We start from the raw sequence: 26,279 nt of genomic DNA on the forward strand, positions 1-26,279 counted from the left end.
TGAACACAAAAGTTTTCCAAGTTGTCACTCTTTCATAGGCAGTTAAAGAATTAGTAAAAGCTGGTCGCATTAGGAAAAAGTATGCTTCAATCTAAGCTTCTATGCATTTCAATGTCAGTTTATCTTTTGGAAATTCAGTTTTCTTAAGTATAAAATGAGAAGGGTTTGACTAAGTGAACTCTAATGTCACTTCTAACTTTTCTCATCCCTTTTAACTAAACTTTTGTTTGCCAAATAGAACAAAGTATTTTTTGGAAAGTAGTACTGTCTTGTCTATATTATGCACAACAAAATGCCATTGTTTCTTTCTCTTAAGCTATTACTAGTTTTAGGAGAATGTTTATCTCTATATATAAACATCAATACCAAAAAAACTTTAAAAAATAATCTCTGAAATTTAATTTTTCATTGTACATTATTTACATTACATTAATCCATAGGATGATGTATTAGCCCATCTTTATAAAGACCCTTCTAACTCTAAGCCATGTGTTATCTATGTGAGTAAGGGAAAACAGAATTAATTATAAATGTTGATAGCATTTTAAAGATGCAGAGTAGTTATTAAGTTTACATATATATTTTTCAAATAATATATTTATTTTGGCTCATGTGGTCACATTTAATATTTATTAGTTTTTTATAAATTAGAAAAGATCAGATCTGCACTCTGAGGGCCTCTTTTGTTATTTTTAAATACTTTGTGCAGAGAACATTATTTGACATATGTCATTTGAATTTTCTAAATAAATAATATTTGTTGTTTACAAGAGCATTGGGAGCTCTGATGTGTACATCAAAAGCAGCAGCAATAACAGACACCTTCAAACAGAGATTTCTTACATACTTATTAATAGCATGGCTTGTAAAACATTCTACAAAGGAAACAAAATTCCAATAATTTTGGAAAGATTTTCAAGCCTAAAATTTTTATCACTCCCTCATGTAATAATATAATTGTATTATTAGTACATAACACAGATTTGAACACAGTAAATGCTTAATAAATGCTGTTTTTTTCTTTCCTTCATGAGCTCTTATCTTTCCAACTCAGGATCACAAATCTGGAGCTCTAAGGGACATTTCATTTCCCAGATCAGGAAACTGAGTTCTGAAGGGATGTGATTTGAACTTGCAACTTCAGTGAATAACTAATTACTTTACTAAACTTGGTTAAGATTGATAAGAACTAGAAAATCCACCTGGAACATAAGGAAGATCCCATTCAATATTTCAAATCAATGACACAGATTTACACAGTTTCATTAAAAAAAAAATCTTCCTATTACACTCCTATTTATTTTCACCTTTCAAACTCTTTTACACTATCTCAAGATTAAGAACAGGATTCTAAGTTCTTTGGTCTTCCCTTTCTTTCCTCAGGGTTTCTAAAATATAGAAAGATTTATAGATGCTAATGATTAGAGAAGGACACCAAGCCATTTATAAACAAAAGGTTTCCCTGAATGTGTTTCTAGACCTACAATTTATTGCCACCCTGAACAATGAGTTCTTAGAAGAGAGATCCTTGTATACTGCAAATGTCAAGGACAAAATCTGGTTGTTGTTTACTAAAGAATTGTTGAAAGTCCTAATACAAATAGGTTGTAATAGAATGTTGGAAATATTCCTGCCTGTAGAATCCATCTCATCCAATCTCCTCATTTCACAGCCGAGGCAGAAATTTATTGACTTGCCCAAAGTCACAAAGATAGAGGTCACTTGCCTATATTCATACAATCAATGAACATTAGAAGCAGAATTCTGGCTCTTCTGTATTTTGAAAACAACTTTATCAATTGAGCTACATAGTCTGTCATATTTATATTTGCAGAAATTCATGGCTATAAAGGAATCTCTTGAAAAGGAGTTAATTGTAAATGAACATGCAACAAATGACGAATACAAGAAAACCACCACCATCATCACCATTATTATTGTTATTATTATTATTTTATTATTAACCTAACCTTTTCTACTTTTTCATTCTTCTTATACCTTAATCCCTGATACATTTTCTTATATCCAGTAACACTGTGCTCCCATCTGTTCAATGAATGAAATCATCTGGGCATTATCTCTGGCTGCCCCAGATGCCAGGAATACTATCCTCCTTTGCTGTGAGCAGACCTGGAGTCAGCAAGTCCAAAATTCAAATCTTGCCTCAAACATTTACTAACTGTGTGACTCTGGACAAATCACTTAACCCTATTTGCCTCAGTTTCTTCATCTGTAAAACAGGGATAATAAATAACCTACTTCCAGTATTGTGAGAATTAAATTAATTAATATTTGTAAAGTACTTAGCGGTATTTCGAATATAGTTAGTCCTATATAAATATTAACTATTATTTATTATAAATATAATATATAAAGGCAAATTATATATAATTTCCATTTTGATAAGTGTTTAGTTTTAAGAGAAAAATTATTTGCTTTTGAAAAAATATAGTATTGGAGATTATAATAGATATCTCAAAATTAAATACACTCTTCAAAAATACAAAAATGAGTGAACTTTTTCACTTTTTTATATTATATTATATATTATATTATATTTCACTTTTATATTATATATTACCTGCACTTAGTGCAGGTAAACATGGGAATAACCCCTTGAACATTTTATTCTGTTCAAAAATTGAACACCATTCAGGGAAAATTTATATATATTATATATGTATACATACACATATATACATACATATGTGTGTGTGTTTATGCATGCTTAGCTTTAAATAAGAGGCTGAAATGGTCTGGTAGGGAGGACATTTCAATGTATATGCTTTCATATTCTCTGTTTTAGTGTAAACATAAATATATCCCTCTTCTCCTGCATGCCCTGCAGGATGGCAGAACCAACTTCATCTCATCAATTTAGAATGAATCCAATTTAATTCTGCTTGACCAAAAATCTGCTTCCATTGTTCTAAAACATGCAATCACCCCAAGCTACATTTCTATTGCAGCTTAAGTGGCTCAGTGTTATCACTGAGGAAAGTACATTTTGATTGAGAAAACAACTCAGGATGCTTTCTGAAAAATAAAAGGCCATTTCTTGTACATCACTTTTCTTAACAGATGGCAAATATGGTGACTTCAATGAATATTCTTTAAACCAATCTTTAAAAATAATAGGCTTGTTAATATTCTTGTAATATTCTTGTTAATACTCCATCTAATCTCCAACTCACACTTAAATGCCCAAGTAACTAAGAAATTTTACTAAATACACAATTTTAAATCCTGTGCTTTTAATCAATTAAGAGATATAACAAATGTATTTTACCCCTAATAAACAATTATTTTTTTTTACTAGTTTTAAATTCTTTCATGCACATTTAGCTCCTATTTCCATAAATCAAGGCAAACTACCAAAAAGGAACTTTTAAAGAGTTAGAGGAACCCACAATTAGAGCTGAAATTTCTTTTAGAAATCATATACTCCAAATCTTAAAATTTATAAAGATGAAACCTGAGGCTTGTAATCATATTTAAAAATAATTTGAAAAAATATATAATCAAGAATCTTAAGGAAAATACTTGTGAATTATAGGTATGAAGAGACTGTGATATGATCAGATAATATTAATTAGGAGTCATCAAAAACTATTTAATAGTGGTATAACAAATCCAAAAAATGCAAAGTACTAGAAGGAATTCCTATTTAATAAAAACAGGATTTTTTTTTAAATTGGAAAACAATTTTGTAGAAAATAGTTAAATCAATACCATGAAAAAAATAAGCCCTACACAGACGAAAAGATTGTACTATAAAAGGTCACACAATGTTTTCATTCATTCATTCATTCATCCATTCATTTATTTATTTTTTGCTAAGGCAACTGGGGTTAAGTAACTTGCCCAGGGTCACACAGCTAGGAAGTATTATGTGTCTGAGGCCATATTTGAACTCAGGTCCTCCTGACTTCAGGATTAGTGTTCTATCCATTGTGCCACCTAGTTTCCCCCATATAATATTTTGAAAGAGTTGGAGAAAATTCAACTAGACTAGAAAAAGGCTAGAAAACAGAACAGGTAATATTGATTATGTAAAATTTAAAAAGTCTTTGTAAAGACAAAAACAATATAATTAGAATAAGAGAAATTTTCGGGGGAGATCCTTATATCAAATATTTCTAATAAATTTCTGATATCTGAGCTATATAGAGATTTAATAAAACATAATTAAGAAGAGCATTTATTCAATAATCAGTTAAATAATATGGACAATGAATTTTCAAGAGAAGAAAAGTAAGCTATCAATAACCACCTGTCAAAAAAAATGTTTCATATCTCTAATAAAGAAATGCAGATTAAAACAACTTTGTTATTTTACCTCAAGACCTCAAATGGACAAATATAATGGAAGTTGGAAATAGTCAATTTTGGAGAAATTATGGGAAGAAAGGAATACTAAAATACTTCTGGTGGAGTTGTGAATTAGTTCTACAATTCTGGAAAAACAATTTGAATGGATACTAGAAAAGTGATTGTCCTTGGATCTAATGATTCTGGTAAAGGACATTTACTTGAATATTATCTGTTGCTCTCCCCATCATAATGATGCCATGCAAAGATCTTTCCAGGGTCCTTTGTGCTTCTCTTTCTACATTATCAAATCCCATGGGTTCAATTTTATCTCTATATGGGTAACTCTTAAATATATCTATTATTTCTTCATTTGTCTCTTGAATAGCAGTCCCATAGTACCAAATGCTTAGCATATATTTTTGGCTACGTATTTCTACAAATCTACATCTACAAATCAAGATGACAAAAACTGAACTTAGGATGGATATCCTTCTCTCTTCTCTCTTTTCCTCCCTCTCCTCCAAAATAATTCATTTCTATTGACACCTTCAATCTTTACATCAAATACTTTTTTCCCCTTTCAACCCCCAATATCCAATCTGTTCCCAAATCTGGTCACACTTAATTATATAACATACATATTTCATCTATTCCTTTGTCATAACTCATGCATTCTCTAACCTAGTTCTAGCTTTCATCTCTTTACTTAAAACTCCCAATTGTTGAACTCAAGTCCACTTTTCAGATTTGAGCTTTCTATTCCCCTACTCTACAATCTTAAAAGTCTGCCTATTACTTCTTCAATTGAAAAAAAAAATGACTCAATCTTTTAAAGCACTTCATGCTGCTTCCCAACTAATTTTGCAGTCTTATTTCATTGTTTGTCTTTATACACTTTTTACACTTAATACACTTACATTTCTAGTCAAACTAATTTGGTAGCCATTAAATGCTTTTGTACAGTCATTTATTGCAATAAGAGTCAACCTTGGAGTTCCACATATCTTGTCAGTTGCCAGTCTTGTTTCTACCATCAAGTTATTTCTTGTATCTAAAACCTTTTCTCTACTCACATAGTTATTACCTTGTACAGGGCCCTCATCCTCTCTTACTGGAATTATTGTAATAGCTTCCTAATTGTTTCCCTTTCCTTTTTTTTTTTTTTTTTTTTTTTTGCTTTCTCTAATTCATCCCTTTCTTTATTGCTAAGATGCATGTCTACCTATGATACTTATCTGCTCCATAGACTCCAATGTTTCCCTCTTCTTCCTCTCCATCTCTCTCTCTCTCTCTCTCTCTCTCTCTCTCTTTTTCCCTTCCTCCTTTCCTCTTTCCCTCACTCCTCCTACCCTCTCTTCCCCCTCTCTCTATTTCTCTTTCTCTCTTTCTCTCTCTTTTTTTCTCTCTCTTTTTCTTTCTTTCTTTCTTTCTTTCTTTCTTTCTTTCTTTCTTTCTTTCTTTCTTTCTTTCTTTCTTTCTTTCTTTCTTTGTCTCTCTCTCTCTCTCTCTTTCTCTCTCTCTCTCTCTTGCAGTTACAGGTAAAAACAACAGTGTTTTTGGTTATATACATTTAAAAAAACATATTTCCTTATGAATTATGTTAGGAAAGATACATCTTCTTTCTAAGAACAATACAAACTCATCTGTCAGGTAAAACTCTTCACAACCTAGTTCTCACCTACATTTTCCAATTTATTATATATTACACCCATTCATGAATTTTAGGATCTGGCTAAACTGGAATTCTTTCTGTTCTTCACATGGCACTCTATTGAATTTTTCCATGACTTTGCAGAGACTATTCTCCATATTCTTAAGACTTACTCTTCCATTTCCAAAAATGCCCATTTCTAGAAATGCTTAGTTTCCTTGTGGAGGGAAGAAAGGAAGGAAGAAAAAGGGGAAAGAAGGAAGAAAAAAATAGAGGGAAGGAAGGAGGGAGGAATAAAAAGGAGGAGGAAGGGAAGAAAAGAAGGAATTTGATAATATAGGATTGATGTTCAAGAGAAAAATGAAGCAATGATAGATTTATATGGGTATTATTCACATAGATAATTGAATCCATGAGAAATAATAAAGAAGGAAGGAAGGAAGGAAGGAAGGAAGAAAGGAAGGAAAAAAATTGAGGCAAATGGAAGTCAAATGACCTGCCTAGGGTCACAAAGCAGGTAAGTGTCTGAGGTTGGATTGAACTTAAATCAATCTGACATCAGGCATTTCATAACTGCCTATGAAAGATGACAGTCACCTTGAGGACAGAAACTCTTTCATTTTTGTCTTTTTGTATCTACTGCCCAGCACAGTGTCTTGAACATAACAATAATTTAATAAATGTGTGCTGAGTAAATTTAATCAGAAGTCTGAAGGATGCAATGATAAATCTTTCTACTCCAGGGGTCTGGTGATACAAGAGAGCAGCTCTCTTTTCTTGGTAAGGGGGAAGGCAGACCACAGAGGTTGAATGAGGGACAAATATATATAGTTACTGTATTGGTTAATTTTATTTGATCATTTTTCTTTATTAATAAGGAGGCCTGGGGGTGGGGACTGAGGCAGGAGGATGATTTGGAATTAAAAAATAAAAGCATCAACAAAACCTCAAAAGAAAAGAAAAAATTGAGGGCTAGAGAGATAAAGACAACTTTCTTAATGCTACATACCTAATTAGAAAAGCTGAGAAGCAAACCCAGGTCCTTTGAGTCCAAATCCGGTCTTTTTTCCACTATATAATCCAATCATTATAAACCACTTTAAAGCAATTACATATTCTTCTTTGAATTATTTGTTGTTAATGCTTTGAAATTTTTTCTGAGATTTTGAATTTCTTTTTTTAATGAATCTACTAATCCTTCATTTAATTCAATATCCCCACAAATGGACCAAGTAATCACTAATTGATTAGATCATTTACTTCTATAAACTGCCTTCATCTTTAAACATAGGCTAGTTTATAATAAATGGACTCTTTTCATTAACAATTAATATTCAGTTGACTGTTTTGAATTAATTTGAAAAGTTGAATTAATTTTCTAAGAGATAGAACTTTTTTCTTCTACATTGTAGGGTATGAGTTTTAATATCAAAATAGCATTCTTCTATATTTTCTTAGAAATCATAACATTGTGGCATTTATTATTTACTTTTTGCTAAAATAACTAAAAAGAATATACACTTTCATCTTCCTGTTTTGGATATTGGAGATAGCAAAAAAAAAAAACTTTTCAGATTCTCAACTACCCCTAGCCCTCTTTATGTCAGCTTTCTCTCAAGCTTAGCTCACCACACTTTATCTCTCTAACTTTCTTGCTAGGTGATCTCACCTAGCATATCCATGCAAATGACCATATATTCAGACTCCTAATTTCAGTTTCTTTTTAAAAAATTAAATTTAGATGAGCATCTATTCCTTCTATAACCTTCCTTGTTTCTGTTAGAGGCACTACCATCCTTCCAATCTCTTAAGTATATAAACTCTGAATCATCCTTGGGCTTACCACCTCCCCTCATCCTTCATATAGAATGTATTGAGAAATATTGTCATTTTTTTCTTCACAACACATTTCAACATGTGTCAGTTTTCTTTACTCACATCATCATCATCATCCCTCTACTTCATCATTTACCACTTCTCTCCCAAATTATTGCAATAGCTTCCCAATTGATTTCCCTGTTTTTTAGTCTCCCCATTCTCCAAGTTATCTTTTACACAGGTACCAAAAACAATCTACCTAAAGGATAGCTCTGAAAGTTGACTTCTTCCTATTGTTTCTAGCATAAAATAGATATGACTCAATTAGTCATTTGATGCTCGTCATAGTCTGGTGTCAGCTTTCCTTCCCAGGTTTCTTTCATGTCACTCCCTTTCATACACTTTGTATTCTAACAAAATTTACCTTCTTGTTTCCTAAATTTCACATTATATCGACTGACTCCATGTTTTTGGATAGGTCATTTTCCATGTCTGGAATATCTCTCATCAATATTTTTAACATCTTTAACTTCCTTTGAGGTTTAGATCAGGTACCACCTACTCAAAGCTTTTTTCCCCCTTTTCTATTAATTTTCTTCTCAAATAACCTCATTCATCTACATATTGCTGTATTTTGTAGCAGTGAGTAAAGTCATAGAGAAAAATGGGTGCTGTTTTTTGCCCCTATAGTTCTATCCCTAGAATCACTGTGCCTTGGATATGTATTAGATAGTTAGTCAATATTTGTTGACTTGAATTATATCTTGTGATTATACAGAAGATTATCTGTGCATTTCACTTTTTGGTTTTAGTAATGATTCTAATCTCATATACTTTTTGCAGGATTTCAATCCTATGATTCATTTTATATAAAGGAAATAGTTCACTTATTTAGGTTTTACTGTGTGTAAAATTTACTTCAGTGATTTGACACTAACTGAACCTCAAAAATAAGCACTTTTTTGAATTACTTAGAAGTAAGTTACAACTTTAGCTGAACAGAAAAGTCTATATGCTTAAGCCCAACCAAAGTCACAAAGTCCAATTTTGTTCATCTTGAACATTAACTATTTTTTATTATCATCAACTTTGCAAATATAAAACAAAACTTTGCCAATATGAAATCACAAACTGGAGGAATGAAGTTTTCTTAAAAAAAATTGTGCTTTGGTAATGAAACAATCAGCATTCAAGCATTAACATCCTGGCAAGGCTAGCCATGTTCAGGAAAAATAATGAAAGAAAAACAAAAGAAAGTTGGACATAATGCAAGATAACATTGCTGGATCATTTCAGTTGTATCCAGTTGGGAAAGATCCTGAAGTGATTTGCCATTTCCTTCTCTGGTTCTTTTTACAGATGAGGAAACTAAGGTAAACAAGGTTGAATAACTCCCCAGAATTACATAGTTACTAAGTGTCTAAGGCTAAAAATGAACTCATGAAGATGAGACTTCCTGATTCTAAGCCTGGTGTTTTATCCATTAGACTGCCAATATAGGAGTGGGAATTTTTAGGTTCTCTTCTCCTTTTTAGTCTTTTCTCCTTTCCTAAATTCTGTTATTACTTCAAGAAGTCTGTTTCTCTCTAAAGAAAAATGATATTTTAACTAGATATATAAATTACTATTATTACTTTTTACTTCACAGGTGATTAGATGGCTTTGTGTAGCAACTAACATAAGCACATTACTGCTACATTTCATGATCATTAAATCAACCAATCTCATTTGAGCTAAGGCAAACAATTGAAATGGAAGGAAAATGCAGTAAACACAAGAGGTACATGAGAGAATCTATTCAAAGGTCAGGAATGCCTTCAGAGGGATCCAAGCTATAATTATAACAATGTCTCATCTACTAAATAGATGCCTCTAACTCAGACAAATTCAGCATCAACTTATTTTTCTCTTATTTGAGGTTTATCCATAAAAATATTACAAAAATGAGTTCTAATGAGATTAGCCACAAATTGCTAAATACCCTACCCTATTTTTTTTTTGTACTTTCATACAACATTCTTGCCCTTCAGTTACACAATTATCAGATTTGGTTTAAATATGTGGGAAAAAATAATGGTAGATTTTTACTATGAGAGATATCTGAAATCTAGTACAAAGTATGACAGACCATATCTGAGTCTTAATAAAAACAATAAAACTGATTTAGAAGCTACATTCTCTACCAGCGCTCAACCGTTTCAAAGTTTTACTTAAGAAAATTCATTCTGAACCAATACTTCCCAATTAGACATTTAAAATATTTAACAAACCCATCTTTTTTTTTACTTGATCAGATAAATAAATATATCTTTGTCATTTACAGAAAATCTTGCAGATCTTAAAAATTCTAATTATACTTGTACGCTTAAGGTCCTGCTTTGGAGCTATCACCTAACACTACTTCACAACTCCACTTATGAGATCCACAACCAAAGAAGCCTGAATCAAACTAGCAATAAACAAGGCGCAAAAGAAACTTTAAGTAGCCTGAAACAACTTAATCTACCAAAAAACAAACAAACAAAATCCCAAACCCCTCCTCCAAACCTATAAAATCAATTTTGGTAAAAATGGAGCTAAGATACATAAAAAGAGGCACACTCACCTGGCTAATGGGTTCTTTTGTAGGGGGCTTTCCTCTTCTGGCTGTGCTGGTAGCCAGGGTGGTGGTGGTTTCCATAATGGATGTGGACATCTCAGACTGCATGGCTGTGGCTGTTGACTCAGTTGTCATAGAGGAAGGCACTTCACCAACCAGTCTCACATTTCCCACTATCGCGATGTTGGCATCATTTTCGGCTGCCATATTCAGAACTTTCAAGCCATTGTAGTAAAGACCAGACAGCTGGCCCTGGAAGGGATGGCCCTGCTCTTTCCCGCCAATTATAATGGTTGCTTGACTATTGAAGATTGTGAGCTGACGCCCTGTAAAAATAACATTACATACATGCAAAAATGTTGATTGTGAACTCTACATTCTAAACAGGATGATAAAACAGATCTTTCATGGGGTGAATAATGAGAGCAATAAACTATAAGATAGGCATTTGACTCATAATTCATTGCTTTTTAATGAGGTGTCCATGAAATGCATAATATTGGTAAATACTTGTAATTGCTTAATTAACTCTCAATGGATTGCTTTTGCTAAAAGACCAATCAAAGATGTCTGATACCAAATTTATTTTTTTGTCGATCATTTTCCCCTTTTTTCTTGAAGTCTTGCTATTTCACTTTTGAGTCTTGGTTGTCGAATTCAAAAATGCAAAATCTTTGGCAGGATTTTTAACATTTCCAGGATTTGCCACACTGAAATAACCACTGACATACTAACCTGAAACTATAGAATATTTAGTTTATTTTTTTTTTAAATTTAAGGTTTAAAGGTCTCATAATTCAGGTAATGGCCATATTGACAGTATGGTAAATGAGAGTTTACTTTTAAAATGTAATGTTTCATTGACTCATTTGAATCATTCTATTTCTCCGGCATTCACACTGAAAAGAAATGCATGGTTCACACGGATCACATCCAAGGCTAAGATTTTAAATATGTAAATAAATAGATCTGATTGGCTTTCAGCAAGTCTATCAATTAAAACAAAAGAAAAAGAAAAGGTTTTAGATGTAAAAGCGGCTTCAGGAATGATACACATACCAATGGAGAAATCATGGCACATTTTCATTCAACAGAAATCTTCAGAAACAATACCATTATTATCAAATTGAATATCCACTTTAGCAGACTGGTTTCTGCTAATAAAAAGCATGCACACAACTTTAAGTCCAGTTTTAATTAGGGTTTGTTCCCAAATCCTCTTAGAATGTTGCAAACGTTAAAGGGACTTTGTTTTGACCGGCAATACATATTGCCCACTATTTAAGATACCTACAGTTTAAACAAAGAGTTTTTCAGGACCATAATGAAGATATCAGAACTACATATATTTTAGTTAATAATTTAGATGTTGGAACATGTAATATAATCTATGAATGATTTATCATTTTGGGTTAATGTTTGCTATCATACCTTCATAGATTGAGTTAGTGGATTATATTTAACAGTCCCTTTAACCTTAAGTTAACAGGGTAAGATTATTATACAGCTGGTACTTCTAAAATGTATAGAAATTATTATACAAGGTATGCAAATATTACTATCTATATTTTACTGTTTTAAATTTGTTTTTAATTTAGTTTTACTGAAAATTTATTTTTTATGTTTATTAGTGTTACAATGAAGTACTACTTGGTTATGTTCAAATTATTTTTTTATTTGAAGTTTTAATCAATGTTTTTTACCTTTGTCGAGTAGCCATTCATCAACTACTCGACCAAGTCGATATGGAATTCGCTGTCTAGCAATCGCCAGGCGCTCGTTATCATTGTTTCCTTTAAAGTTTAAAGAGACATTTCATTGGTTAAAATCTGTAAGGTCAAAGGTTAAAAGTTAATACTTAAAGCTTGAGCTATACAGTTGCCACATGATTTTTTGAAATTTGGAATTTTAAAAAGTTCTACCTAGAACATTTCATGTTTCAGACTTTCATTCATTCATTTATTTTATTTTAGCAAACAAAATTATTCCTATGTTAATTGAAAATTAGAAATCTGCATTTGAGCTAGGTTATTAAACTTATGTTATAGACAGACCCAAACAACAAATTTAAACATCATATAATGGCTTTACAAAAAATGACCATTGACCTCAGGGTTTTGTCTGTTTTGATATTTCTTATTAACTAGTTAAACATGTTCAGGTGAAACAGTTTTAAGTTTTCAAAATACATCCAACCTCTTACTCCAGATTAATCATTTAAAGAAAACAAAACCTTAATACCCTCTAAGGCACACTCCAGCCATCTAAAATAAGCCTGACATACTTTATTTCCTATTCAGAAAATAGAAATTCTTATTCACCTCATATAAAGAAACCACAGAGTCCAAACATTTCTAGTGAGATACAAACAAATTGGGTAATCAATCACTTGTACATCACAAGATCACAGATAATACATTCTGCATCAACAAGATGTGTTGTTAAGGGAGAAGGCTTTGACAAAAGTGACTTCATTTGAGTGTCCTTTAAGCTTATCCAGATCTCAACCTGTTAAGGCATATCCCACTTGAAAGAAGATTTTGTTTATATTTCAGACAATCAAATCACATTATTTGGTCGCTTTTTCTTAAGTATATCAGACAGCTTAAGGAGAAAAAGCAAACCATCAGCACAAAACACTAATAGATCTATCCTGCCCTCAGTTTACAAGGAGGTTGATTGGAGGACATGCCTTCTTATGAAAAATCTATCTGAAAGATCTGCTCTTTAAAATGACTTTGAACACTATTTGTAATCTAAATTTTTATTTTAATCTAGAAAATGCTTATAAGTAAAAATCACAGACTAATGTTTTAGTGTTTGGCAACAAAGGAGTATAGAGCTATGTTCTTCTATAAAATATAAGTAAGTTCTTCTATAAAATATATAAAATAAGTATTATGGTCCTAGGGTCTTCCACTCTTAGGGAACAATAGAAGATAATTACTACCAACCTTTCTGGAGAAAGTGGTAATTTCACTGCTATAACTAACAACAAAAATATAAATGCTATCTTCAATCTTAGTAGGCAATCTAAGAGGCATGTCAAAAACAGAAATTTTTTGCTCTTTTTGACATTGAGCTCACATGAAACCCTCTTGACTATACTGCTGACAAAGTTTTAAAGTAAGTAAAGAGGGCTTTTTTTAGGAAACATAAAGTTCCATGTGAGATTCTATATGAATGACTCTTTCAAAGAGAAAGATATTATCTTAAATTGTCAATACTCTTGATACAATTAAAATGGAATTTAACCTTCAACAAAAAACCACTTTTAGAATGTATAATTTTATCTGAATTTATACAATTCAAGGACTAAAACATCAGTGTGGATATTCCCTCCACCAACAGGGATTTCAATCCCTCTGTAATTTAGTAACTTAGTTTTTATATATGCCATGATTAAAAAAAAAATCCTCATCTCAACTTGATGATGAGCCTCTCCAAGCTTAGATAGGTTAATCCTAGGCCATATTGACATATGATCAACTACGCCTATATATATGCAAAGTTTTTTCCAGCTTAGTTGAATCAGTTTAATGTCTATACTTCCCTGACAGCCTTCAAGAAAATCTGGTGTCAACTCTGCCCTAATGACTCAAAGTCAGACACTAGTGGACAACATATTAATTTCATTTTTTTTTCCAGTTTTATGATCACAGACGGGTCTTAATACCACTTTTTCTTCTAGATTTTCCTCCATCAATCAAGAATTAGTTTGCATCATGCAAATTTATTCCTGGATATTTAATGCAAAGCAGTTGTCAGGGGGTGAAGATAGTCTAAATCTGAATGGGAATTCTCCATGTACTTTCTTAAGAAGAAGTCACATGACTAATATGATCTAATATGCTTATTATGCTGCTGCAGAAGAATTATATGTATAAAAATGCACAAATGCAACTATTAGATAATTTGTTGTTCATGGATCAGAAGACATGGAACTACAATAGCAACATGAAAAAGAAATTGCAATGAATAATAACAGCTAACATTTACTATGTACTAGGCATTGTGCTAAGTGCATTCAAATACATTGATTGATCCTTACAACCCTGTGGCATATAAATATAAAGTCAGGACAAGGACAAAAAAATTGGATCAGTGGGGGAAATTTAGTGTCTCTAGTGCCTATTATAGTATCTTGCAGATAGTTTGTACTTATTAAAGGCTTGTTAGATTGAATTGGATTAGATTAGTTTCCTGTAGTTTTGCAGAGGGTACTTTTTTGTTGACTCTTGCTGGATAGAATAATCAATCTTTAAAGTCTCATGTCACTTGTGCACTTATGCTTTGTAACTCCTCTGAGAATAATCTTGGAAGAAGGGCACAAGTTCAGGAGTGCTTAGTTATATATTTTGGGAGGAGACACAAAAACTTATTATCTGTCCTAAAATTATACTTCACACTTGTAATTTGGAATTTAAATTTTTTCTTTTTCCAACTTCTCCTTCACCTTAGGAGAAGCAGAGGGCCTTTATCTAGTATTCTTTTGATTCTGATTCTGCCCTGTGCCTAAAAATAAGTGAAAATTTAATCATTGGGAAATGTTATAAAGGACACAGAGATCTTTCTTGGCTTTCTACTCAAGGATTGTCCAATAAGAAATTTCTGTATCTTCTGTTTGGACAACTTTAGAAAAAGAAGAATGAAAAATTACGTATTCTTTCATTTGTTCCATTTACTGAATGAAATTCATAAAGAAATAATGAATAATGCCATGATGTTATATTCAATGGCTGCTGATTGAAAACCTTAGTATAACTCTCAGTTAATATAATCACATGAACCCTTTGTGACAGGACCAAGATTGAGTGAGAGAACAAAGCAGGAGAGAGAAAATGGACCTGGGCAAAGTAAGAGTAGGCAAGTTAGAACAGATAGAAGCTGTAAAATTAATCAGTTCTAATAAATAGATCATAGGATTTGAAGTTGGAAGAGAACTTAGAGATCAATTATTTTTCAAAGAGCAATTTAATGACTTGCCAAAGTTACAAAACTATTTGCTTGTCCTTTGTTCTGGAAGAGAACCATAACATCAGGTAGGTGATACCATGATGTCCAAGTGAATTGGATTTAAGTGAGGAAGGACTGTGCAAGGTCACCTGCCTCACTTTCCCCTCCACAGCCATCTGGGTCCAGTGGCCAGATATAGATCAGGATGATTGGAGATGTCCCTGGATGCAGAGGGAGACCTTGGGCTTTTTAAGTTAAGGTTTTCAACAGGTCTCTGGGACTTGAGGCTGCACCCATATAGTGGTTAAGTCTAGGTAGCAATTGTGGCAAAGAATCTCCTCTTTCACTAAGTTAAAAAAAAGTGAATGACTAGATCTGGGAGGGGAAGATTCTCAGGGTTTCTGGTCAAAGCAGAAATGACATTCAGTCTCTCTATCACAACACATCTCAGAGGGTAATAAATAGTATTTAGCAATTAAAAGTGAAATGGAAATATAAACTAGAAATAGGAAATAGATTGATCAGGTAAGACATTTACTACAGCTTACAAAAATTTTCCATTTATTATGTGAAATATTTCACGGATTTGATAAAATGTGACTAGGTGAAGCATAATCATGACTGATTATATAACTTGGTTTGGCATTTTAGAACCTTTGAAGTTTCAGGGAGATAGAAGGAAGAGACCATGTTTTAGAGAGTAAGGGGAAGTGTGTTAGAGGAGTTGGGGAGAAGTTAGGGAGGAGCTAAGTGCAGTTTAGCTGACTGTCCAGGCCCGAAGACTTGTCTAAAGATATGATGGTCTAGATTGTCTCAAGGGTTAGAAATAACAATGGAGCCTCTGAGGGCTTTCACACTTCACAATATTATATGCTAACAAAATTATCTGGGAAAACTGACCCCTAGCATTTCCTGATGTGGGGAACAGAATGGGCTGGTTTAGAGTTCACATCAATAGGACTCCTGAGAGATAATCTAATTCAGTCTTCTCATACTATTGACAAAGACTGAATGGGTTAAAAAATTGCCTGAAGTCACAAAAATTACAAAGTGACACGGCCAATTCTCAAATCTTGGTTTGGATACTTTTTATACTATATTGCATTGCACTGACTCCTATTTTAGAATAAGTTGACAAAATAATAGGGTTCTCAGAAGCCCTAAAAGTCAGAAGTCTCTGGCACATCAATGGGCATTAATTATACAGAATAGTTTTACTCTTGAAATTAAAATCCAGGTTGACATTTTCATCTCAAGAGGGCAATAGAATCTCTCAACTCAAGAAAAATAAAATTTATTTTATTTTTCAATTTGTTCTTGTGTCATAGCCAAAATATAAGTAAACCCCAAACCTCTTATAATAACAATAATTGTGAGTGGTGAATGTTTTTGTGATGAAGCACTTTATTTAAATGCCATTTTTTATGTATTGAAGGTAGATCTAAAGAAGGAAAGGAGACACTCCTATTTTTGACAACTGATTCCCACACCTGTGTGAAAGTCAAGGACAAAAAAACAAAAAAAAATTTAGATTGGTTAGCATACCAGCTAGAGGCTACCCTCACATTTCACTCTGATATCTTGTGTTATTTTTTTTATGGGTATCAGAGGAGTTAGAGGCAAAAGTTTTTAGAGATTATCTGGTTCAACTTCACAGTACATATGAGGAAGTTGATTTGAACTGATTTGCTGAAGATAACCGTGTGGAAAAAAAGAGCAAAACAGGGGTTCCCAGCCCAAGTTTTTTAATGAATATTTTTTGTTGTACTATAACAGCCTCACACTGCAGAGAGGCAGTGATAAATAAAACATCATGTTTCACATATTTACTTTAAACTTATTTCATCTTTACTAAACAATAGTGATAGACTACTTAGATGTTAATCAGAAATTTTGTTTATTTTCTTGCTGCTATTTTATACAAGAACCACATCATCTCTGAGCCAGAAGGGACCTCAGTAGCCAATTAGTCCAAGCCATACCTGAACCAGAATTCCTTTCATGACATATTTGGCAAGAAGTTATCTGACCCTTGTTTGAAGCACTCCAGTGGAGGAGGAGCCTCTGTCTCACTAGAAAGCCCAGTTTGGATCGCTCTGATTGTTAGCAAATTTTTCTTATATCATGACCAAAGTCTCTCAAATTTATCTGCATTACTTCTATTCTTCTTTTCAAGCACAACATAAGAAAAAATCTAATCACTGTACCACATAAAAATGTCTAATATGCTTGTATAGTTCTACATCAATAGCAGAGACAGCTGGGAAATAAACTATTCCCAGATAGATGGAAAGATTAAGAATTATTAAAAGCACATTTCAATATAGCCATTCTATTTGCAGGCTAAATATTCCCAGTTTCTTTAAGAGGTCTTTATAGGGTGTGGACCTAAGGCTCTTTCAATACCTTGGTTGCCCTTATTTTGCTGCCCTCCAATTTATCAATGAAGCAGCTAGAGCCAGGAGGTCTGAGTTCAAATTTGACCTGAAACACTGACTAGCTCTGTAAATCTGGACAAGTTTGCTCCATTTCCTCATCTGTAGGAAGAACTTAGAGAAGGAAATGACAACTACTCCAGTATCTTGGCCAAGAAAACCTCAAAAGGTATCACAAAGAGAAAGATCTGACTGAAACAGGTAAACAGTTTATTAACAGCTTTCCTAAAACACAGTACATAGGATTTGAAAGAATATACCAGATGTAATATGACTAATGGATAGTACTGTGGAGACTATCCTCTTCCTAGTCATGGATACTATACTTTTCAATGAGGTCTACAATTGCATTTGATATTTTTAGCTGCCCCTATTAACTCACATAGAGCTTGTAGCCCACTCAAATTCCATGATTTTTTTGTAAACAAACTGCTTTCTAGCCACGCTGCCTCCATCTTATAATTGTAAAGTTGACTTTGGAATTCAACGGTAAGAAATTTTTTAAAATTTCTATTAAATTTCATCTTATTCAATATAGATCATTATTTTTAGCATGTCAAATTCTTTTAAAATCCTGATTCTGTCACCCAGTGTCTTAACTGTCCCTCTCAGTTTTTATTTTCTATAAATCGTGTATGCATGTCATCTATAAGTTTGTTATCAATAAGAAATACATTTATTAAATCAATAAAATATAGATTCCATTAGATATCTCTATCCAAATAAGGAAAATTATCCAAATGGAAACATTAATGATAAACATTAATGATTATTTTTAGGCATAAACTTCTAATCTCTTCCTAGTCCACTTACTTTTATTATGACCTTTTAAAAAAGAATAATAAGAGAATTTTTTTGACATGCATTGTTAATTCTAGGTAAACTATAGTTACAGTATTTTCATGATCTGTCAACCCACTAACCTTGTCAAAAAATTTTACTCTGGCATGATTGTTCTTGATAAAATCATGCTTCATTTCTGTAATTATAGCTTCCTTTCCTGGATGTTCAGAAACCACCCTTTAAATATTGTCTTGAGTAATATACATGTAGAAGACAAATTAAATTCAAATGATACAACAAACCACTAGATTAGAAAGTACGTGAATAAATGTAATTTCTGATGACTTTTGTCAAGCGTTTTACTAAAATCTAGGTAAACTATGTCTATTGCTGTGGAAGGAGTGGGAATGAGGTTACTTTAGCATAAGTCTGGTGGATGACTCCATAATAAAACTGTCTCTTCTTGGCATTACAATTACTTATATGGGTATTTCAGAAAGCTCTACAGAATATTCTTAAATTACTGAATATCTAGGTAGGTGCAGTAACAGTGACAGCTGTATCTAAATGTTTAAGCTTGTCTTGGGGGAAAAGTAATCTAAACCAAACAAATAAAAGAGCCTTAGAGGAAGCCCCCAGGGATTCTTGAAGACTTTTTTCAGGCTGCAAAGATGTCTCTGTTGCAAGTGTCTTGATGGTGTTGAATCACCAAAGGAACTACATATGCAGCCTCTTATCTGGCCACTTGCAAAATCTCTCTCCTGATATGAGTATGTTACTCTAAGTTTTACTTAAATAAAACAATATTAAAAAGCAAAAGTCTTGTTTCAGGATTTTTTTTTCTTTTTACAGCCCAGCATAGCTCTATTCCCTGATGTACTAATTTTATTTCAAAAAGAAAAGCAGACTAGTTTGTTGTAAGTTGTATTTAATGAATTTGCTTAATTTTGTTTTGTTTTTGTGATGATTGCTCCCTTATCTACATTTTCAGCTACTCTCCATTTAATATGTTTTGAATGGTACACAAATAGAAGTTATAATACATCTTTTACAAATTTGAACCATTTGATATGGAAAATATAATACTTTAATAGATTTCTTTTGTCTGGTAAGGGTGAGAATGTGCACAAAACCAAATTATACTGGGATTTAACCTTATTTTATGGAGTAGACATGAGGTATCAAAGAAGCAGACATCCATAAATGGATGGAATAAAGTGGTGTAGAAGATTTAAAAAATTCCAGTCAGAGCCTACAATACACAAAGATAATCACATTTCTACTTTCTCAACATAATCAAATATGAGGTAAATTTGGAAATGATAATAATAATGGTTCTGTTTAAAGCCTAAACAAATTGGATCAATGAAAAGGAGTAATAAAGTATTCTCTTTGTGTGTATGGATACGTGAAAGAGAAATACAGGGACAAAGATATCAAACTCTATTGTGGCAATCTTCTATGTATAGAAAGGTTTGATTTATGAAAACAGGCACTTCTCATTGAAGAGTTAAAAGATAACCATCTAGTTTCACGCATCCCTTCCCTCCATAAAACAAGACTGAGGTTTGTTTGTTTTTTTTCCCCTAGACAATTGTGCTTGAATTAAATCTGTTGGTGCCTCCACTGAAAATTTTGCCAACAACACAGTGCTCTGATGAAGTTATTTCCAAGTAATCAATCTGCATGCAAAATTTGAATCCATTTTCTTCTGAATTGTTCAAGCATTAAGGATTTTGACAGGAGGCAGGCCTGCCAGTGGTAATAACCCTGCAAACAATTGATGTGCATAGAGCTTTAATTGGAGTAGCCATTGTGGTGTCTAGGACTAAATGAACCCATTCTGTCAAGGGAGGCTCCAGCAATAAGGAATGTGAAAGAAAAAATTATCACAGAGATACAATATTGACTATTTCATCAAATTTTACATGATTTCATTTTTCTATCTAATAGACAATATTTGGTCATATTGTGGTATATTAATTCTGGATGAACCAGGAGGGTTCAAGGAGGAAAAAAACGAGTAATTTCAAAGAATCAAGGTAAATAGAAAGGAGCAATAAAGGTCAAATCCTTGAGTTGGAACTAAATTTTGTGGTGAGCTTAAGAAAAAGAAATAAAACAAAATTCTACTTGTACTATTATATCCATAGTTCAATCAGGACATGCCATCAATATGAATTTCACTAATGTGTAATGTGTAATTTTCCTTCTCCCATTTTCTTAAATTGTTATCTTTGGAATAATTTTACCTAACTTCTTTTAAATAAAGGTGTCAGTTGCTGATGTGAAATGGCAAATTCTCAAAAATAAGAAAGTTCATGAAATTGTGAATCTATAAAGAATAATGTCTTAAAAAGAAATATCTGTTCATTGTCAATACTTCCTGAGGTGCAGAGAGGGATCACTTAAAATTTTCAAATGTGGAAACTAAAATGTGCAAATTGAAAGAGTTTGAAATACTTAATATTCTTTCATGAATAAATATCAGTTTCTGACTTTGCTAACTATATGTTAAAGGGGAGCATAGTTTCTTGGCCATATCTAGTACAAAAGTGGAGAATGAAAATAAATACCAGGATAATTTAGGTAAATATTAAAAAAAAACTTTTTTACACTTAGAAAAATGTTTTGTAATCATCCACACATTGCAATTTCTCATTTATCTGCATGATGTGGGAATAAATGAGTTTTCTGTATAACTGTTTTCCTATATAGTGTAATTTTTTTTGCAACCTTGCAATGAGTATTGTTAATTTGCAGAAATTTTCTTTTTTGGGATGGATTTCAGTGATTAAAATGCACACTTATAAAGTAGCATAGGGGGCAGCAAGATGGTACAGTGAATAGAAGACTCATCCTCCTGAGTTCAAACTCCCCCTCAGAACTTAGTAGCTTGTGATCCTGGGCAAGTAATTTTAACACTATTTGCCCCAGTTTCTTCATTTATAAAATGAGCTGGAAAAGAAAATGGTTAACCATTCCGGTATCTTTGCTAAGAAAACTTCTAATAGGATCAAGAAGAGTTGGTCACAATTGAAAAACTACTGAACAACAGCAACAAAAAGTAGCTCTTTGTCTCTGCAAAGAACCACCAGATAATAATGCTAGCTGGGGACTAAAATGGCTTTGAATTTGGTGATGACAAAAAATAAAAAAAGTGAAGACTCTCAATAACTATCTTTGTGTCTTTGCATTAGGTTATAAGTCCTCATTTAAGAGTTGCTGAATTGGAGGATGTGAGGGGAAACAGAAAAACTGGGGATATGAGTATTTTCCTCTGCCACAGCAAAGACCTGAATTCATTATTTTCCACCACCATCTTTTGCAGTGTGCCTGAATAACTGGAAATAACCCAAGGGGAAGTGTGCCAGGCTTCCTTAAGGAGCTTCTCAGCATTCCAACATAAGAACAGGGTCTTCTAAAAGTCTGACAGGTCCAGTGCTGACATCCGCCAGAGAGTGACTTAGACAAGATGCTGCCCTTTTTAATCTTCATCGAAAAGCAGCTGCGCCTCTCTAGGATATAATGTTTTTTCTTGTCCGGCAACAGAACAGGCCTGCCAGTCAGCCAGGGGTGGCTGATAAATGAAAAAAAAGTCTCCATGAGAAGCGCACTGACCTGAAACATTTTTTTTTTCCCTACAGCTGGAAGTCTTTTCAATGCTTGGCATGAATATTGAAGGAAAAGAATAAATAGTAGAGGAGTTTGGGGGAGCAGTTTGTATTACTGTCATCATTAAATGGTACCAGTTAAACATTCACAAGTATGGGACACTAGGATACCTGCTCCATGATATTACAATGAATGCTAAACAAAGATAAGATGACAAAAATCTATAATAAAGGCAGAAGTTTTTAACAAAGGATCTAAAGTGGAGGTCAGTATCCTAGCTGGCTTCCCTAGTATTTATGTTCTTGTCATCAGCTCCCTGTCAATTAGGATCCTTATCGGGCTGAAAAGCAGAGGGCACTTCACTGTAGGACATGACTAGATGCCCAGCAGGTATGATGCAATCATTGTCTGCCCAGGAGGAACTCGGTGGACAATGGATAAAAACGTAGAGCTGAAAGTGACAAAATCGGAGGACAATCAAGTCTCAGCTGTGTCAGAAGGGTGAATCAGCCCGGTCCTGGGTGGCCCGGCCACACATGTTCCTAGAATGTTTTTCTTTATGTATAATTCCTGGGAATATGCATGCTCTTTACATCAGATATATGGTACTCTGTGAGTGAGTATATTTGTCTGTGAATGAAAACAAACGAGTTGAACTCTTCTTGTCACGAGTTTTGCATGCAGTTTTTCAACATTTTTGTTTCTAATTAGTTTTTTGGAGCTCACTTTGTACAACTAAACATATTGGTAGGGATTTTTGAGCTATGGTTTTCAGTGGGTACCCCGACTTTTGGTTAATTTGCAGGGAATCTTAGGTAGTATATTTATAATGTTGGTGAAAAAGATGCTCATGCCCATTGGATTTTACAATCAAAAAGCTTCTACAACTTTATAACCTGCCCTCACTTATCATCCAGAAGCTGGTTTGTATTCATTTGGGCATGAATAATGGATCTAACACAGCAATTTTATTATCGGCTAATACTCTTCAAACCATGACAGTCAATAGAATAATAGAATTTGAGAGCTGGTCTTTAGAAACCATCTAATACAATTCTCTTATTGATCATGATATAGAGGTTCAGAGGGGGTTAAATGATTTCCCTAAGGCCACAGGGCTATGTAGTGGCAGGCTTGTGGCTGGAAACTAGCTATCCTGACTCAGAGTTTTGTGCTTTCCCCATTATACTACTGTCATTTTGTGCCAGTATTTTGTTTCTCATTGAATCCCAAGGGATTATGGATGGGAGATTAAGCTAGTTCAACGATAACACTGATTCTTTAGTCTCCTTAGCCTATGATCCCTATGCTAGCACATTATTCTCTGAATGCTGAAAGTTCTCTACTTAAAACAGGCATCAGAGTTCTGATGTGCCTAAAAATAAATACCCCATGTCTTCAAATTATCACTCACTTCTTTTCCTTTTTCAATGTCATTGTTGTCATCATCATCATCATCAATAAATCTTTTTCTTCCATATATCTCAAATAGTAAATTGATCTAATTGAACAAATCATTTAACATCCCGTCTCCAAAAAGAGGGGTTATACTAGACAACTTTTAATATTGTTTCAAATCTAGCAACCTATAAAATCCTCAAAAATTGATATTTTAAATGCTTACTATATGCTCACCATACAGGGTATATAGAAGTATCAAATAGAGTCTCTGACCTCAAGGAACTTCTACTTTAGTTTGGAAGAAATGTCTATGTAATGAATTAGAACCAAAATATTAAATACCCCCCAAATACAGATATGCTATAAGCGATCAAGTATTCAGCTGCTCAATGCATAATACAGACTATAATTGCCATAGGAATTCAGAAGAAAGAGAATTGATGCTGCAGATAAGGTTTTGCACAACAGGTGGGATTTCAAAAGTTTCTTAAAGAATAAATAGGATAGAGAAAAGAAATAGGGAGAGCAAGCCTGGGTGGAGATTTTTAAAAATCACCAAGGCATAAATGATTAATAACCTCTACTTAATGTTTTTGGGAGATTTTGTTTCTGCCTTGCAGGTAAAAAGACCCCATACTCTTATTATGAAATAATTGTGTTTTAGCTCTGTTGAACAGTCTTTCTAAAGAAGAATAGAACACATAATTATAATGCTACATATTTGATACCAAGTATCCCGCCAGGCAGTCCAATTAACTAACATGACTAGGAAGTTCTAGGCTTGCTAGGATGAGACAATATCATGGCTGACATTTCAGATCAAAGCTGAACTCCTCATGTACAGCAGCAGGTCTTCTATTTCCAACTTAAATACCTTCTTATACCAAACAATGGTGATATTAAGTATGGAAGACCACTGGCAATCCATAGCAGATATCTCTAGAACATTTGCGAAGAACTTATGAAACATTATGAATGAATATTTAAGTGACTTAAGGAATGCCTCTTCCTTTGTCCCCCTCTCATGAGGATGTATGTTATAGAATATATTATACTTTTATTTAAAGATTTAAAGTAATGCAATCAATTTGCTACTAAAATAGAGATTTGATTTTGTATATTATTCTATCAACTTAATAAGGAAAAAAGTAAGAATATGGATTTTGTGATTCATATCCTGCCTTCAACAAACTGTGATTTCTCTTAAAGCCATCCCTCCTTCCCACCAGCCTTCCTTCATACAGGATTCCTAGTGTATATAACAAGCTGGCAACAAAAGATGAAAAGCAACAAGGATGAGAAAATAATAAATCATGAGGCCTATACTGATAAATTAAAGGTCACATTCTGTTATCAGGCATTCTAAGGAGTCCCTTTCCATTGCCTCTGTAGCATTATTTAAGGTAGATGAATTGTATCGTTGCTACAAAGAAAAAAGAATGAGGTAATTGTAGACATCACCAAATTATCATAATAAAAACAAACTAATTATAAGAATAGCATCAGATTTTCCATTATTTTACAAGTGGTACTCTGCCACTCAGAATGCAAAAGAATCTTGAATATTTTCTAGATTGTCATGTCACAACAAATATATACATATATATTTCATTTTTGATGAAAATTCCTTTAAGGAATTTACCTAGATGGTAATATGGGTTTTGCTCCTAGGCTTATGCTTTCCACTTAGGAATTGCAGCTCCTTATCTTTCAAAATTGCCTTGATTTTGAAATTATTGCTTTAAATTTATTGTTGTAATTTTCCTTAGACCCAGAAGGAAGAACTGGATAAAAGTGGCAATAAGCAATGAATAGAAGTGTCAATGAAGCAGGTTTAGTTTACAACAGGGGTTTTTGGTAGATTTTCTTTTTTCTTTTTTTTTTTTTTTTTGAGATTTTTCTTTTTTTTTTAATTTTTATTTAATAATTACTTTATATTGACAGAATCCATGCCAGGGTAATTTTTTTACAACATTATCCCTCGCACTCATTTCTGTTCTGATTTTTCCCCTCCCTCCCTCCACCCCCTCCCCTAGATGGCAAGCAGTCCTATATATGTTGGATATGTTGCAGTATATCCTAGATACAATATATGTTTGCAGAACCGAACAGTTCTCTTGTTGCACAGGGAGAATTGGATTCAGAAGGTATAAATAACCCGGGAAGAAAAACAAAAATGCAGATAGTTCATATTCGTTTCCCAGTGTTCTTTCTTTGGGTGTAGTTGCTTCTGTCCGTCATTTATCAATTGAAACTCAGGTCTCTTTGTCAAAGAAATCCACTTCCATCAAAATATGTCCTCATACAATATCGTTGTTGAAGTGTATAATTTTCTTTGGCAACATATGAACCTCTTTTTAAAATAAAGTTTACATATACGATTACAAAGGAAATCAGAGATTAGTACAAGTAAAGATATTATTTTTCCTCCATGAAGACGACTACTATCTGGAAATCTATCCAGAGACTCTGCATCCCAGGTTATTTAACTCTGGGCTAAGAAAGTTAAAGCTATTCAAAAGTCAAACACATTGCCTCAAAAAGTAGTTAAATTTTCTTCCATTCCAGGGTCTTTAAGAAACAGCTATTTTACTAATCTCATTCTTATGGTCCAAAGGGAATGCTAGTTCATATATGGATTGAACTAGCTGACTTCTAAGATCCCTTCCAATTTAAGAACTCGAAGTCAATTGTAATGATTTCTACA

At 33.0% G+C, this 26,279-nt stretch overlaps 1 protein-coding gene across 13 annotated transcripts in view; it reads right to left on the reverse strand.

Moving 5' to 3' along the window:
* The window catches only part of NRXN1 (neurexin 1), a 1,357,693-nt gene that overhangs the window by 167,665 nt on the left and 1,163,749 nt on the right, over positions 1-26,279 (reverse strand). For 8 of the 13 annotated variants that reach the window (XM_051975251.1, XM_051975247.1, XM_051975246.1 and 5 more), the window contains 2 exons: positions 12,086-12,175; positions 10,389-10,708 (listed from right to left, as the gene is read on the reverse strand). In XM_051975251.1, the coding sequence (XP_051831211.1) occupies positions 10,389-10,708; positions 12,086-12,175 (410 nt within the window). The remainder of the gene's footprint in view (positions 1-10,388; positions 10,709-12,085; positions 12,176-26,279) is intronic. The other 5 variants (XM_051975259.1, XM_051975258.1, XM_051975257.1 and 2 more) reach the window with 1 other exon arrangement.

The sequence above is a fragment of the Antechinus flavipes genome, chromosome 2 (assembly GCF_016432865.1).
Source record: "Antechinus flavipes isolate AdamAnt ecotype Samford, QLD, Australia chromosome 2, AdamAnt_v2, whole genome shotgun sequence".
Classification (NCBI taxonomy): Eukaryota; Metazoa; Chordata; class Mammalia; order Dasyuromorphia; family Dasyuridae; genus Antechinus; species Antechinus flavipes.